This window comes from Mobula birostris, chromosome 11 (assembly GCF_030028105.1).
Source record: "Mobula birostris isolate sMobBir1 chromosome 11, sMobBir1.hap1, whole genome shotgun sequence".
Classification (NCBI taxonomy): domain Eukaryota; kingdom Metazoa; phylum Chordata; class Chondrichthyes; order Myliobatiformes; family Myliobatidae; genus Mobula; species Mobula birostris.
In genome coordinates, this window is record NC_092380.1 from 113,324,590 (window position 1) to 113,340,067 (window position 15,478).

The following is a 15,478-nucleotide window of genomic DNA, read 5'->3' on the forward strand; positions in this document are numbered from 1 at the left end:
AGGTTGGGTGAGACTAGAACTAGAGGTTATGGGTAATTTTAATTAACTTCTGCTAATGCTCCACCTCCCCCTCGTACCCCATCCGTTATTTACTTTTATACACACATTCTTTCTCTCACTCTCCTTTTTCTCCCTCTGTCCCTCCGACTATACCCCTTGCCCATCCTCTGGGTCCCCCCTCCCCTTTTTCCTTCTCCCTGGGCCTCCTGTCCCATGATCCTCTCATATCCCTTTTGCCAATCACCCGCCCAGCTCTTGGCTCCATCCCTCCCCCTCCTGTCTTCTCCTATCATTTTGGATTTCCCCCTCCCCCTCCCACTTTCAAATCTCTTACTAGCTCTCCCTTCAGTTAGTCCTGACGAAGGGTCTCGGCCCGAAACGTCGACTGTACCTCTTCCTAGATATGCTGCCTGGCCTGCTGCATTCACCAGCAACTTTGATGTCTGTTGCTGGAGGTTATGGGTTAAGGGTGGAAGGTGAAATGTCTTTGCTCAGAGGGTGGTGAGAGGGTGGAATGAGCAGCCAGCACAAGTGTTGGATGAGGGTTTGATTTCAATGTTTAAGGGAAGTTTGGATAGGTACATGGATGGGAGAGGTATGGAGGGCTGTGGTCAGGATGCAGGTGCATGGGACAAGGCAGTCCGGCACAGTCTAGATGGACAGTAAGGCTTGTTTCTGCGATATAGTGTTGAATGACTCAATTTGTTTACCAACATTTATTTTAAAGAGCTACAATCCAAACATAAAAATAAGGTAGCATATAGAGAAAATGGTACAGGTAATCAGGGCACAGATAATTGGCTTAGAGCCAACGTTCTCTTTTGTCTTCATACTTGAAGCCTACATTACATGATTGAGGTGCACATTTTGCACATAGTTTTACATGTAACTATTCTCCATTCAGTGTTCTGAGGAACCGCCCCTGCTGCTGCTGGGAGAAGTTGCTGCAGATTCAAGCCAGCCCGCTCCGTATAAAAAAAAAATTTTGTTTTGTCAGCAAACTGACTTCTTATACCACCTTCAAGTCCTGACTGACATTGCACTGTCAATTAAAACTCTGAAAACCTGATTCTAATTAGCTGAATCACAAAAATATTCAGGGGCTTAACCGTGAAACTGAACAACTTGCCCAATCTGCAACAGCTCTTTGGTACTTGTAACTCTAGCATGTTTGGAAATCTCATTTCCTTCTTCCCGGGAAGATTCTCTGTAACAACCAAATTACATTTAACATGAGTACAATCTACATTTTAATCATTAAGATACTGGTGTCATCGCTTCTGCTCTTTATGACTCAAGTGCTTGTTTGTTTTATATTTATACATATATCGAAAATAGATCCTAGACATTCTTGCAGCTGACAGGAACCCCAAAACATGACTCGTCGATGGCTTCGGCAAGATGGTGATTGTCTTTTCCAGGTCGTTGCTTTGGCTCAGGGCTCCATGAGCGTGGCTGAACGTTTGCCGAGCCCTCTGCACGACGAAGCACTAGCCTCCATTTTATTCCACATTCCTGTACTTAGTGAATAGGTTGTAGAGCACGCGCAGTGTGGACTTCAGGTCACAGTTCACGATATCTGCGAGGAGGAGGAATACGGTGCCCAGAATCAGAATTATACGCTGTGAAAATTTGTTGATTTGCACAGTGCATAGATACAAAAATTAATGTAAATTACACAAATAAATGGTGCAAAACAAGTAATAATGAGGTAGTGTTGATGGACTGTTCAGAAATCCGACAGTGGGAATCAAACCGCTTTGTTTGGATTGAGCATATAGTTTGCCATACATCTCTCCCCTCATTGTTTCTGTTCACACTTTCAAGGACTCCTCATCTCATGTTCTCGTTATTTACTGCTAGTTATTTATATCTGCATTTACGCAGTTTGTTGTCTTGGCTACTCGCTGGATGAACGCCCCAGTTGGGTGGTCTTTCATTGATTCCGTTATAGTTATGATTCTATGGATTTATTGATTATGCCCACAAGAAAACAAATCTCAGGGTTGCAGATGGTGACATATATACAGTTGAAGTCAGAAGTTTACATACACCTTAGCCAAATACATTTAAACTCAGTTTTCCACAATTCCTGATATTTAATCTGAGAAAACATTCCCTGTCTTAGGTCAGTTAGGATCACTACTTTATTTTAAGAATGTGAAATGTCAGAATAATAGTAAGGAGAATGATTTATTTCAGCTTTTATTTCTTTCATCACATTCCCAGTGGGTCAGAAGTTTACATACACTTTGTTAGTATTTGGTAGCATTGCCGTTAAATTGTTTAACTTGGGTCAAACATTTTGGGTGGCCTTTCACAAGCTTCTCACAGTAAGTTGCTGGAATTTTGTTCCATTCCTCCAGACAGAACTGGTGTAACTGAGTCAGGTTTGTACGCCTCCTTGCTCGCACACACTTTTTCAGTTCTGCCCACAAATTTTCTATCGAATTGAGGTCAGGGCTTTGTGATGGCCACTCCAATACCTTGACATTGTTGTCCTTAAGCAATTTTGCCACAACTTTGGAGGTATGCTTGGGGTCATTGTCCATTTGGAAGACCCATTTGCGACCGAGCTTTAACTTCCTGGTTGATGTCTTGAGATGTTGCTTCAATATATCCACATAATTTTCCTTCCTCATGATGCCATCTATTTTGTGAGGTGCACCAGTCCCTCCTGCAGCAAAGCACCTCCACAACATGATGCTGCCACCCCCATGCTTCACGGTTGGGATGGTGTTCTTCGGCTTGCAAGCCTCACCCTTTTTCCTCCAAACATAATGATGCTCATTATGGCCAAACAGTTCAATTTTTGTTTCATCAGACCGGAGGACATTTCTCCAGAAAGTAAGATCTTTGTCCCCATGTGCATTTGCAAACCGTAGTCTGGCTTTTTCATGGTGGTTTTGGAGCAGTGGCTCCTTCCTTGCTGAGCAGCCTTCTGTTATGTCAATATAGGACTCATTTTACTGTGGATATAGATACTTGTCTACCTGTTTCCTTCAGCATCTTCACAAGGTCCTTTGCTGTTGCTCTGGGATTGATTTGCACTTTTCGCGCCAAAGTACGTTCATCTCTAGGAGACAGAATGCGTCTCCTTCCTGAGCGGTATGACGACTGCGTGGTCCCATGGTGTTTATACTTGCGTACTATTGTTTGTACAGATGAACGTGGTACCTTCAGGTGTTTGGAAATTGCTCCCAAGGATGAACCAGACTTGACATCATTTTCTGACCTCAATTCGATAGAAAATTTGTGGGCAGAACTGAAAAAGCGTGTGCGAGCAAGGAGGTGTACAAACCTGACTCAGTAACACCAGTTCTGTCTGGAGGAATGGAACAAAATTCCAGCAACTTACTGTGAGAAGCTTGTGGAAGGCTACCCAAAACGTTTGACTCAAGTTAAACAATTTAAAGGCAATGCTACCAAATACTAACAAAATGTATGTAAACTTCTGACCCACTGGGAAAGTGATGAAAGAAATAAAAGCTGAAATAAATCATTCTCTCTACTATTATTCTGACATTTCACATTCTTAAAATAGTGATCCTAACTGACCAGGAAAGACAGGGAATGTTTTCTCGGATTAAATGTCAGGAATTGTGAAAGACTGAGTTTAAATGTATTTGGCTAAGGTGTATGTAAACTTCTGACTTCAACTGTATACTTTGATAATAAATCTACATTGAACTTTGAACCTCCTTGCTGGCAACCCTATGTGTTTCTGCTTTATCTCCCTCCAGCAATTGTCTCCAACTTTTACCCCACTCACATCTTGCTCCATCTGCTTCTTTGTATATTTCTCTCTCCGTCTCCATATATCATTCATCTGTCACTGTCTTCAACTTTATCCCCACTCTCTCCCCTACCCTATTAATGACCTGGTCAAGATGGCGCCTGCGTACAACGGTCCTTTGGTCGGCATCTTCTGCATTGATCATGAAACCATACATTTCACTTATTTTGTCTTTTCTGTTTGTTTTTCATCTTGAGTGTGACTCTGGAACTGTTGGAGCCTGTGGCTTGCAGTTTGGAGATTGTTTGGGTGTTTCAGTGCTCTACAGTCTCTGAGGGGACAAAGGCAGCATGTGGGAACCGTGTGGTGAGAAGGCTGCAGTACTGGGTGCGAGCTAATGTTTGACACCACGTCACCAATTAAGGCTTCCATTGTTTGCTGATTAAAGTGATGAGGGAGATTGAAACATCGAGGCAAATGCGGAAGGTGAGTGCTGGCTGCCTGCCTTTTGATCACTGATGGGATCGCTTTGCTACAGAGCGGGGAGACTGCCTTTTGATCACTGTGCTACAGAGAGGGCAGACTGCCTTTTGATCACTGGTGGGATCACTCTGCTACTGGAGAGTGGAGATTGACTTTCGATCGCTGGGGGATCACTCTGCTATGGAGAGGGGAGACTGCCCTTTGATCACTGGTGGGATCACTCTGCTACTGGAGAGTGGAGATTGACTTTCGATCGCTGGGGGATCACTCTGCTATGGAGAGGGGAGACTGCCCTTTGATCACTGATGGGATCACTCTGCTACAGAGAGGGCAGACTGCCTTTTAATCACTGGGGGATTGCTCTGCTACAGAGAGAGGAGACTGCCCTTTGATCACTGGGGGATCACTCTGCTATGGAGAGGGGAGACTGCCCTTTGATCACTGGTGGGATTGCTCTGCTACAGAGAGAGGAGACTGCCTTTTGATCGCTGGGGGATCGCTCTGCTACAGAGAGGGGAGACAGCCTTTTGCTCACTGGTGAGATCACTCTGCTACAGAGAGGGCAGACTGCCTTTTGATCACTGGTGAGATCACTCTGCTACCCAAGGGGAGAGACGGCCTTTTGCTCACTGGTGGGATCACTCTGTGACAGGGAAGGAAAGACCTGCCAGTTTGCTCAGAGAATGTTACCCAGGTTCTCTGCCTTTTGGATATAGACTTGCACTATGGACTTTTTTTTCAGTCTTATAATTTTTTATATTGTGTTTTCTGCCCGGACTTTCTTGTTTTTTGTGTGCAGGTGTGGAGGATTTGCCTGTTCTGGTTTTATTTGGTTTTGTTTGGGGGGAGGAGGGACTTGGGCGGCTGGTTGATGATCTCGCTGCCATTGTTTTCTTTCTTGGTTCTGTGGTTATCTGGAGAAGAAATTTGCTGACGATACAACCATTGTTGGGAGAATCTCAGGTGGTGACGAGAGGGTATACAGGAGTGAGATATGCCAACTAGTGGAGTGGTGCCACAGCAACAACCTGGCACTCAACGTCAGTAAGACGAAACACTGATTGTGGACTTCAGGAAGGGTAAGACGAAGAAGCACATATCAATCCTCATAGAGGGGTCAGAAGTGGAGAGAGTGAGCAGCTTCAAGTTCCTGGGTGTCAAGATCTCTGAGGATCTAACCTGGTCCCAACATATCGATGTAGTTATAAAGAAGGCAAGACAGTGGCTATAATTCATTCGGAGTTTGAAGAGATTTGGGATGTCAACAAATACACTCAAAAGCTTCTATAGTTGCACCGTGGAGAGCATTCTGACAGGATGCGTCACTGTCTGGTGTGAAGGGGCTACTGCACAGGACCAAAAGAAGCCGCAGAAGGTTGTAAATCTAGTCAGTTCCATCTTGGGCACTAGCCTACAAAATACCCAGGACATCTTCAGGGCGTGGTGTCTCAGAAAGGCAGCGTCCATTATTAAGGACCTCCAGCACCCAGGGCATGCCCTTTTCTCACTGTTACCATCAGGTAGGAGGTACAGAAGCCTAAAGGCACACACTCAGCAATTCAGGAAAAGCTTCTTCCCCTCTGCCATCCAATTCCTAAATGGACATTGAAGCTTTGGACACTACCTCACTTTTTAAAAAATATATATAGTATTTCTGTTTTTGTACATTTTTAAAAATCTATTCAATATACGTAATGGATTTACTTGTTCATTATTATCATTTATATTTTATTTATTATTCTTTTCTCTCTGTTAGGTTATGTATTGCATTGAACTGCTGCTGCTAAGTTAACAAATTTCACGTCACATGCCGGTGATAACAAACCTGATTCGGATTCTGAAGAAGACTTTCAGAGTTGAATACTTCGATAGTAAATTTACTTTTGAACCTAGCACTACTTGCCCGTCATCTTGCGCCTGCTCCTCAGTGCACCAATCACCTCAGACTCTGTCTCACCATTCCCCTTCATCTCTTTATACCAGCCATCTCCCCTCTCCATTTTCAGTCCTGATGGAGAGTTTTCACCCAAAACATCAACAATTCTTTTCCCCACCACCATAGACGCTGTTCGACCTGCTGTTACTTCAGCAGTCTGTTGCTGCAGATTGCAGCCTCTGCCATCTCGTGTGTGTGTGTGTGTGTGAGAGAGAGAGAGAGGGAGTGTGTGTGTGTGAGAGAGAGAGAGTGTGTTGTGTGAGAGTGAGTGTGTGTGTGTGTGTGAGAGAGAGAGTGTGTGTGTGTATGAGAGAGAGTGTGTGTGTGAGAGAGAGTGTCTGTGTGTGAGAGAGTGTGTGTGTGTGTGTAAGTATGTGTGTGATAGAGTGTGTATGAGAGTGTGTGAGAGTGTGTGTGTGTGTGTGTGAGAGAGTGTGTGTGTGAGAGAGTGTATGTGTGAGTGTGAGTGCGTTTGTGAGAGTGTATGTGAGTGTGTGTGCGTGTGTGTGTGAGTGTGTGTGTGAGAGAGTGTGCGTGAGAGAGTGTGTGCGTGTGTGTGAGAGAGAGAGTGTGTGTGTAAGAGTATATGTGTGTGAGAGAGTGTGTGTGTGTGTGAGAGAGTGTGTGTGTGAGAGTGTGTGTGCGTGTGTGTGTGAGTGTGTGTGTGAGAGTGTGCATGAGAGTGTGTGCGTGTGTGAGAGACAGAGTGTGTGTGTGTGAGAGAGAGAGAGAGAGAGAGAGTGTGTGTGTGTGTGTGTGTGTGTGTGTGTGTGTGTGTGTGTGTGTCTGTCTGTCTGTCTGTCTGTCTGTCTCCAGTTTATAAGTTCTACTTAGGGTCAGATTTATTTCAAAGACCATGATCATTTTGCCTATCATTCCTGTGCTGGCTCTTTGAAACAGAACTCTAAGTAGTTCCAGGCACTTTGCTCTCTCCCTACTCAGCTGCAAACGATTTTCTTCGATTTTGCGAATCCCCTTTCCTTCTCAGCCCTGTACATCTTCTTCCTTCCTAGTCTTGCAAAAACACAAGAGATTCTGCAGAAGGTGGAAATTCAGAGCAACACACCCAAAATGCTGGAAGAACTTTTGGAAATCAATACGTGTTAGGACCTGATGAAAGGTCTTGGCCTGACACATCAACCGTGTATTCATTTCTGAGCTGTCGAATTCCTCCAGCATTTTGTGTGTGTTACTAGTTATGCAGTTCCCTTTTGAAATTTCTTGTTGAAGCCTTCCCGTTTAGACAGAGTGCCCCAGGTCTGAGCAACACACCGTGTAGTCGTTGACATCTCTCAGTATGAGCACCAGCCAGTCCGTGAGGAGTTAGATCGTTAGAAACCGGAGCCAGATGATGATGCTCGCTTTTTCCAAATCCTTAACGTGTCTGAATTGATGTATGATATAACCACCTACCTTCTGATCGAGGTTTGGGCTTCTCCAGACCCCCATCTTGCATGAGTTCAAAGGCAAAAGACACATTGTGGACCTGTAGGGGAATCAGGGTAATTTAGCAATTGGGATAGATTTATTATTGTGACACATATTGTCTAAACACTCAGTGGCCACTTTATGTACCTCTTGTACCCGATCAAGTTGCCACTGAGTGTACATTCATGGTCTTCTGCTGCTGTATCCACTTCAAAGTTCGATGTGTAGTGCATTCAGAGATTCTCTTCTGCACAGCACTGTTGAAACACGTGGTTATTTCAATTACTGTCACCTTCCTGTCAGCTTGAACCAGACTGGCCTCTCTCATCAACAAGGTGTAATGAGAGAACTGCTGCTAACCGGATCATTTTTGTTTTTCACATCATTCTCTGTAAACTCCTGAGACTGCTGTGCGTGAAAATCCCAGGTGGACAGCAGCTTCTGAGACACTCAAACCACCCCATCTGGCACCAACAATCATTCCACAGTCAAAAGTCACTCAGATCACATTCCTTCCCCATTCCGACGTTTGGTCTGAACAACAACTGAACCCCTTGACCATGTCAGCATGCTTTTATGCACTAAGTTGCTGCCACATAATTGGCTGATGAGATATCTGCATTAACCAGACGTACAGGTATAGAGTGGCCACTGACCTTACATTGTACAGTATTATACGTTGTATGTGACAAAGCAAATTCTGAAGCCATTAGGTGGCATCTTGGTTAGGTGAGATTGTTTTGCAGGGAATGGAGAGTCGGCCAAGGGAGAGACCTTTAAACGTGATGTTGAGAGTTCAGGGCCTGCAAGATCCTGCAAGGCTGGAAGTTTTAGGGTTGATGAGAGATAGTGAGGCTCAAGCTAAGAAAAAGAGGGAGGTATACACTGCATGTTAGCATTTGGAAAACAGAGTACAAATGTAGTACAGTCAGCGGGGGGGGGTGATGGGCCGAAAGACCTGCAGTGAGGTTCTACGTACTGAGATAGAGTGAAAAGCTTTCGCTTGCATGCCATTAATTTCCACACACACATACATCAAGGCAGTCCAAAAGGAAACCAAAGCTTTGCACACTGAGCATTTCATCACCAGTGCATTGAGGTAGAGATACCATGGAAAACAATAACAGAACAAAGGGTTACAGTTACAGAGAACGTGCCAGGAAGTAGGCAAACAAAGTGTAAAGAAGGGCCATGATGGGGTAGACCAGGAGATCAAGAGTTCATCATTATTCTGCAAGAGATCCATTCAGGTGCCCATGAAAGCACGATAGAAGCTGTCTTTCAGCCTGGCAGTACATGTCTTAAGCTTTGTCACTTTATAGATGTACAATTAATCTGTGTAAGTAAGCCTGTTCAAAAGTCTTAGGCACCCTAGGTACAAACTGCATATGTGCCCAAGACTTTTGCACAGGACTGTACTTGTCAAAGTGGAGCAGAGAGCGAGTTTGTAAATCTGGTGGGAGCAAGGGATGTTGGGAGTGGTGAGGGTGGAGTGGCAGGACGGGTGTGAGACAGGTGGCAGCGAAGGAGTGCCAGGGGTGGGGTTGGCATGATGCAGACACACCCAGCTCTGAGGCACCAGGCAAGGTCACTTGATTCCAAACAAGTGCTTTATTGATCATTACAGAATGTCTCTCTGGGGCTTCCTGCTCTCTTCCCCTTCTTCCCCAACCATGACTCCCCTCTCCCTTCCCCCTTCCCATTCTCAGATCACAATAGAGACCATATCAGAATCAGGCCGATCATCACTCACATATGTCAAGAAATGTGTTTTTTTGTGGCAGCAGAACAGAGCTATGAAATGACTACAGTACTGTGCAAAAGTTTTAGACCCACAGAAGGGACAGGGTGATAGTAGATGGAACATATCCTGCCTGAAGGTCAGTGGCTTGTGATGTTCCACAGGGATTTGTTCAGCAACCCCTGCTCTTTCTGATGTTGGATGAGGAAATGAGGTGGGCTAGTAAGTTTGCAGATAACTCAAAGGTTGGTGGAGTTGTGGGTAGTGTAAAACATTGTAGGTTACAACGGGACGTTGATAGGATGCAGAGCTGGGCTGAGAAGTGGCAGATGGAGATCAATCCAGAAAAGTGAGAAATGAATCAATTTTGAAGGTCAAATTTGAAGGCAGAATACAGGGTTAATGGCAGGATTCTTAGCAGTGTGGAGGAACAGAGGGATCTTGGGGGTCCATGTGCATAGATCCCTCAAAGATTGTTTAGATGATATATGGTGGGTTGTCCTTCATTAGTCAGAGGACTAAGTTCAAGAGCCACAAGGTAAAGTTGCAGCTCTATAAAACTCTGGTTAGTCCACACTTGGAGCATTGCATTCAGTTCTGGTCACCTCATTGTAGGAAGGATGTGGAAGCTTTAGGGAGCGTTCAGTGGAGATTTACCAGGACGCTGCCTGGATTAGAGAGCATGTCTTATGAGGACAGGTTGAATAAGCTTTTCTCTTTGAAGCGAAGGAGAATAAGAGCTGATTTGTTAGAGGTATAAAGATGATAAGAGGCATACAGTGGACAGCCAGAGACTTTTTCCCAGGGCAGAAATACAAGGGGGGATAATTTTAAGGTGATTAGAGGAAAGTGTAGGGTGGGGAGAGGGGGGAGATGTCAGATGTAGGTTTTTCTCTAAAACATGGAGAGTGGAATGCCCTGCCAAGAGTGGTGGTAGAGATAGATACATTAGGAACATTTAAGAAAATCTTAGATGGAGTGAGGAAAGTCCCACTGTCTGATTGATTTAAGCTCAGGGCCAAATTGGAAAGATCAGGTACAGGCCAGATCATGCCCCAGAGCTCTCTGAGAGCAAGGAGTGACCCCATGTTTAGACAATTTAAGCGCCAAGCCAGACTGAAAAGTTCAGGCTATCGGGAGGAGGCATGGGATGGGCCTGTTCTGCCTGGTTCTGCACAGTTCCGCTCATTACTCTGTGGCATTGACTCAGCTCTGCTCTGAACTGAGGCTGTGGCCTGCTCTAGCTGCAGTGTGTGTGGCTTCGTTTATTTCGTAAAACTTCAGTTTCAAGTGTTATTTTGTTTACTTTTATTGTTTGCATGATTTCTTTCTCTCTCTGCACACCGGGTCTTTTTTTAAAATTGGTTCATTTGACGTTTCTTAGTTTTGTGGGTGCCTGTAAGGAGATGAATGTCAAGGTTGTATAATGTATACATACTTTGATAATAAATGTACTTTGAACTTTAATAGGCACACGGATGATAGGAAACGGGAGGGAAGAATTGGAATGATCTTGGAGGAGGTTAAAAGGTCAGCACATCCTGAGCTGAAGGGCCTGTTCTGTGCTGTACTCTTCTAAGTTAACCCAGTGATCTTCCTCGGCACTTTCTCCAAAGCATATCCTTCCTTAAATGTGGGGATCACAGCTGCACTACTCCAGGTGTGCTCTCACCTGTACCTTGTGAAGCTTCTTTTCAGTCAGGGAATTGTGGGTTTTGAAGTTTTGTGGGTTAATTCTTCTTCTTTTTCTAAAGTCCATCACCTCTACTGGGACATCGGCTACCAAGAACAGCTCGCCAGAGTCCTCAGTCCTTGACCAAAGGTTGATCAGCTCCGTGGCTTCTGCATTCAACACACAACCTCGTACATCTTCTGGGCAAAGGTCCTTCCTCTCCCAGGGGTGAGGTCTTTGGAGCTCCTGTTGGAGTTTCTGTAGCTCTTGGTTTTTAAAGGATGGGGTTGCTAGCCACATGGCCAACCACCCCTCCTTTCAAAGTTGGGCCATAGTGGAGTTGAAGGTTAACTGGCCTTGGTAAGTTGCCCCGTGTGTGGACAAGTGGTGGAATCTGGGGTGGGGAGGTGGAGGGGTTTGCAGGGAACATGGGGAGAACAAAATGGGATTTGAACTGACTCCTGGTCCAACTGCCCCTGTTAATGGACCTTCCCCAGTGGAAAGGACAGGAGGAGGCACAGGGCAGAGCTGCCAGTGGAGCTGGGTCACAGCTTGGAGCAAGTACCATGTGTCCTGCCTCAGCTCCTCTCATTTGCAACTGATCACATGAAATAATCGAAGCTCCTTGTGCCGGGTTCAGCACCTGTCTATGGGTCAAGGGGAGAAACTACTTACCTTGTGCTCAAAGCTGTCCGGGGTGAGGAAGAAGTTGTGCAGAGGTATGAAGTAGTTCTCCACAAGCCCCATAAGTAACACGAGGTAGACTCCATCGGCAAACTGTAACAGACAGTTGAATCAAGACATTAGCACCCGGTCCAGACCAATACCTCAACAGCCCGGGAGGGAACGTACCTCCAATACAATGACTCCAGGAGAAGACCCCCCCACCCTCCGTCTCCAAAAATCTTCACCCATCTCTCCCAAACATCAGCTTCTCAGGCCCACCATGAATGCTTAGTCATCCCGTGATATCACAGCATGGGAAAGCATGGGTATCTCTGCCCCCACCCCATAGCCCATTTTATACTAGAAAAAAATGAGGTGTCACGGTTGGTGCAACGCAACTACAGTTTTGGGCGTTTCAGAGTCCAGAGTTCAATTCTGGCACCGCCCAGAAGGAGTTTGTACGTTCTCCCTGTGACCGTGTGGGTTTCCTCCGGGTGCTCCAGTTTCTACCCCCGGTCCAGAGATGTACTGGTTGGTAGATTGGTAAATTATCCTTGATTAGATTTGGGTTAAATAGGTGGGTGGCTGGGTTGTGTGGCTCATTGGCCGGTAGGCCTGTTCTGTGCTGTATCTCTAAATAATCATAAACAGACAAACAAACAAGGACAACCAGTGCCCCTTGAGCTGAATCAGGAAGAACAGCCAAAATTGTAGACCACCAGATGTTTGAGGGTGTGCACAAGATAATATCAGAGCCAATGACATCCTCACCAAGGGGTCAGAGGCGGAAAGGGTGAGCAGCTTCAAGTTCCTGGACGCCAATGTCTCAGTTTCTACTCTGGGCCCAACACATTGATGCAATCAGTAAGAAGGTGTAGAATTCTTGTGCCTAGAGTTAAGAAACTGCAAGGGTAAAAAAAAACCCCTGAAGGGAGTTACTATATATACAGGCCTCCAAATAGTAACCAGGACGTGGGCTACAAATTACAATGGGAGACAGAAAATGCATGTTAAAATGGGCAATGTTACAATACCTATGGGGGACTTCAATATGCAGTTAGATTGGGAAAATCAGGTTGGTGCTGGATCCCAAGAGAGGGAATTTGTAGAGTGCCTATTAGATGGATGTTTAGAGCAGCTTGTGGGTGAGCCCCCTAGGGGGAAAAGCTATTTTGGATTGGGTGTTGTGTAATGAACCAGATTTGATTAGAGAGCTTAAGGTAAAGGAATCCTTAGGTACCAGTGATCATAATATGATGGAATTCACCCTGCAGTTTGACAGGGAGAAGCTAAAGCAGCTGTAGCATTATAGTGGAGTAAAGGGGACTACAGAGGCACGAGACAGGAGCTGGCCAAAGTTGATTGGAAGGGGACATGAGCAGGGTTGATGGCAGAACAGCAATGGCTATGGAACTGAGGGAATCAAGTAGTGAGACCATGGCAACTGTACAGAGTGAAAAGGAGGAGGTGCTTGCTGTCTTGAGGAAAATTAAAGTGGATAAATCCCCGGGACCTGACAGGGTGTTCCCTCGGACCTTGAAGGAGACTAGTGTTGAAATTGCGGGGGCCCTGGCAGAAATATTTAAAATGTCGCTGTCTACGGGTGAAGTGCCGGAGGATTGGAGAGTGGCTCATGTTGTTCTGTTGTTTAAAAAAGGATCAAAAAGTAATCCGGGAAATTATAGGCCGGTGAGTTTAACGTCAGTAGTAGGTAAGTTATTGGAGGGAGTACTAAGAGACAGAATCTACAAGCATTTGGATAGACAGGGCCTTATTAGGGAGAGTCAACATGGCTTTGTGCGTGGTAGGTCATGTTTGACCAATCTGTTGGAGTTTTTCGAGGAGGTTACCAGGAAAGTGGATGAAGGGAAGGCAGTGGATATTGTCTACATGGACTTCAGTAAGGCCTTTGACAAGGTCCCGCATGGGAGGTTAGTTAGGAAAATTCAGTCGCTAGGTATACATGGAGAGGTGGTAAATTGGATTAGACATTGGCTCGATGGAAGAAGCCAGAGAGTGGTGGTAGAGAATTGCTTCTCTGAGTGGAGGCCTGTGACTAGTGGTGTGCCACAGGGATCAGTGCTGGGTCCATTGTTATTTGTCATCTATATCAGTGATCTGGATGATAATGTGGTAAATTGGATCAGCAAGTTTGCTGATGATACAAAGATTGGAGGTGTAGTAGACAGTGAGGAAGGTTTTCAGAGCCTGCAGAGGGACTTGGACCAGATGGAAAAATGGGCTGAAAAATGGCAGATGGAGTTTAATACTGACAAGTGTGAGGTATTGCACGTTGGAAGGACAAACCAACGTAGAACATACAGGGTTAATGGTAAGGCACTGAGGAGTGCAGTGGAACAGAGGGATCTGGGAATACAGATACAAAATTCCCTAAAAGTGTCGTCACAGGTAGATAGGGTTGTAAAGAGAGCTTTTGGTACATTGGCCTTTATTAATCAAAGTATTGAGTATAAGAGCTGGAATGTTATGATGAGGTTGTATAAGGCGTTGGTGAGGCTGAATCTGGAGTATTGTGTTCAGTTTTGGTCACCAAATTACAGGAAGGATATAAATAAGGTTGAAAGAGTGCAGAGAAGGTTTACAAGGATGTTGCCGGGACTTGAGAAACTCAGTTACAGAGAAAGGTTGAATAGGTTAGGACTTTATTCCCTGGAGTGTAGAAGAATGAGGGGAGATTTGATAGAGGTATATAAAATTATGATGGGTATAGATAGAGTGAATGCAAGCAGGCTTTTTCCACTGAGGCAAGGGGAGAAAAAAACCAGAGGACATGGGTTAAGGGTGAGGGGGGAAAAGTTTAAAGGGAACATTAGGGGGGGCTTCTTCACACAGAGAGAGTGGTGGGAGTATGGAATGAGCTGCCAGATGAGGTGGTAAATGTGGGTTCTTTTTTAACATTTAAGAATAAATTGGACAGATACATGGATGGGAGGTGTATGGAGGGATATGGTCCGTGTGCAGGTCAGTGGGACTAGGCAGAAAATGGTTCGGCACAGCCAAGAAGGGCCAAAGGGCCTGTTTCTGTGCTGTAGTTTCTATGGTTCTATGGTTCTATGGCTGGAGTTTCTGGGAAAAATTTGGAAGGCACAGGATAGATATGTCTCAAAGAAGAAGTATTCTTAATGCAGGATGATGAAACCACGGTTGACAAGGGAAGTAAAAAATAACATAAAAGCAAAAGAGAGAGCATATAATAAAGCAAATTTTAATGGGAAGTTAGAGGACTGGAAGCTTTTAAAATCCAACAGAAGCAACTAAAAAAAAATTCATAAAGAGAGAAGGGATAAAATATGAAAGTCGGCTAGCCAAAGATATCAAAGAAGATACCGAATTTTTTTTTCAGATATATAAAGTGTAAAAGGGAGACGAGAAGAGATACCAGACCTTTGGGAAATTACACTGGAGAAGTAATAATGGGGGACAAGCAAATGGGAAATGAATTGTTTTGCACTCGTCTTCACTGTGAAGACACTGGCAGTATGCCTGAAGTTTGAGAGTGCAGGGGGAGCAGAAATGAGTGCAATTACTATTACTAGGGAGAAGGCTCTTGGGAAGCTGAAAGGTCTGAAGATAGATAAATCATCCGAACCAGATGGACTGCACCTGAGAGTTCTGAAAGAGGTGGTTGAAGAGATTGTGGAGGGATTAGTAATGATCTTTCAAGAATCACTAGGTTCTGGCATCATTCAGAAGGACTGGAAAATTACAAATGTCACTCCACTCTGCAAGAAGGGAGAGAGGCAGAAGAAAGGAAATTATACGTCAATTACTCTGACCTCAGTGTTTGGGAAGATA

The 15,478-nt window shown here is 44.9% G+C and overlaps 1 protein-coding gene across 3 annotated transcripts in view; it reads right to left on the reverse strand.

Moving 5' to 3' along the window:
• Window positions 1-701: 701 nt before the first annotated feature.
• The window catches only part of parvaa (parvin, alpha a), a 109,216-nt gene continuing 94,439 nt past the window's right edge, over window positions 702-15,478 (reverse strand). For all 3 annotated transcript variants that reach the window (XM_072272881.1, XM_072272878.1, XM_072272879.1), the window contains 3 exons: window positions 11,672-11,773; window positions 7,569-7,641; window positions 702-1,579 (listed from right to left, as the gene is read on the reverse strand). In XM_072272881.1, the coding sequence (XP_072128982.1) occupies window positions 1,503-1,579; window positions 7,569-7,641; window positions 11,672-11,773 (252 nt within the window). In that variant the 3' untranslated portion in view covers window positions 702-1,502. The remainder of the gene's footprint in view (window positions 1,580-7,568; window positions 7,642-11,671; window positions 11,774-15,478) is intronic.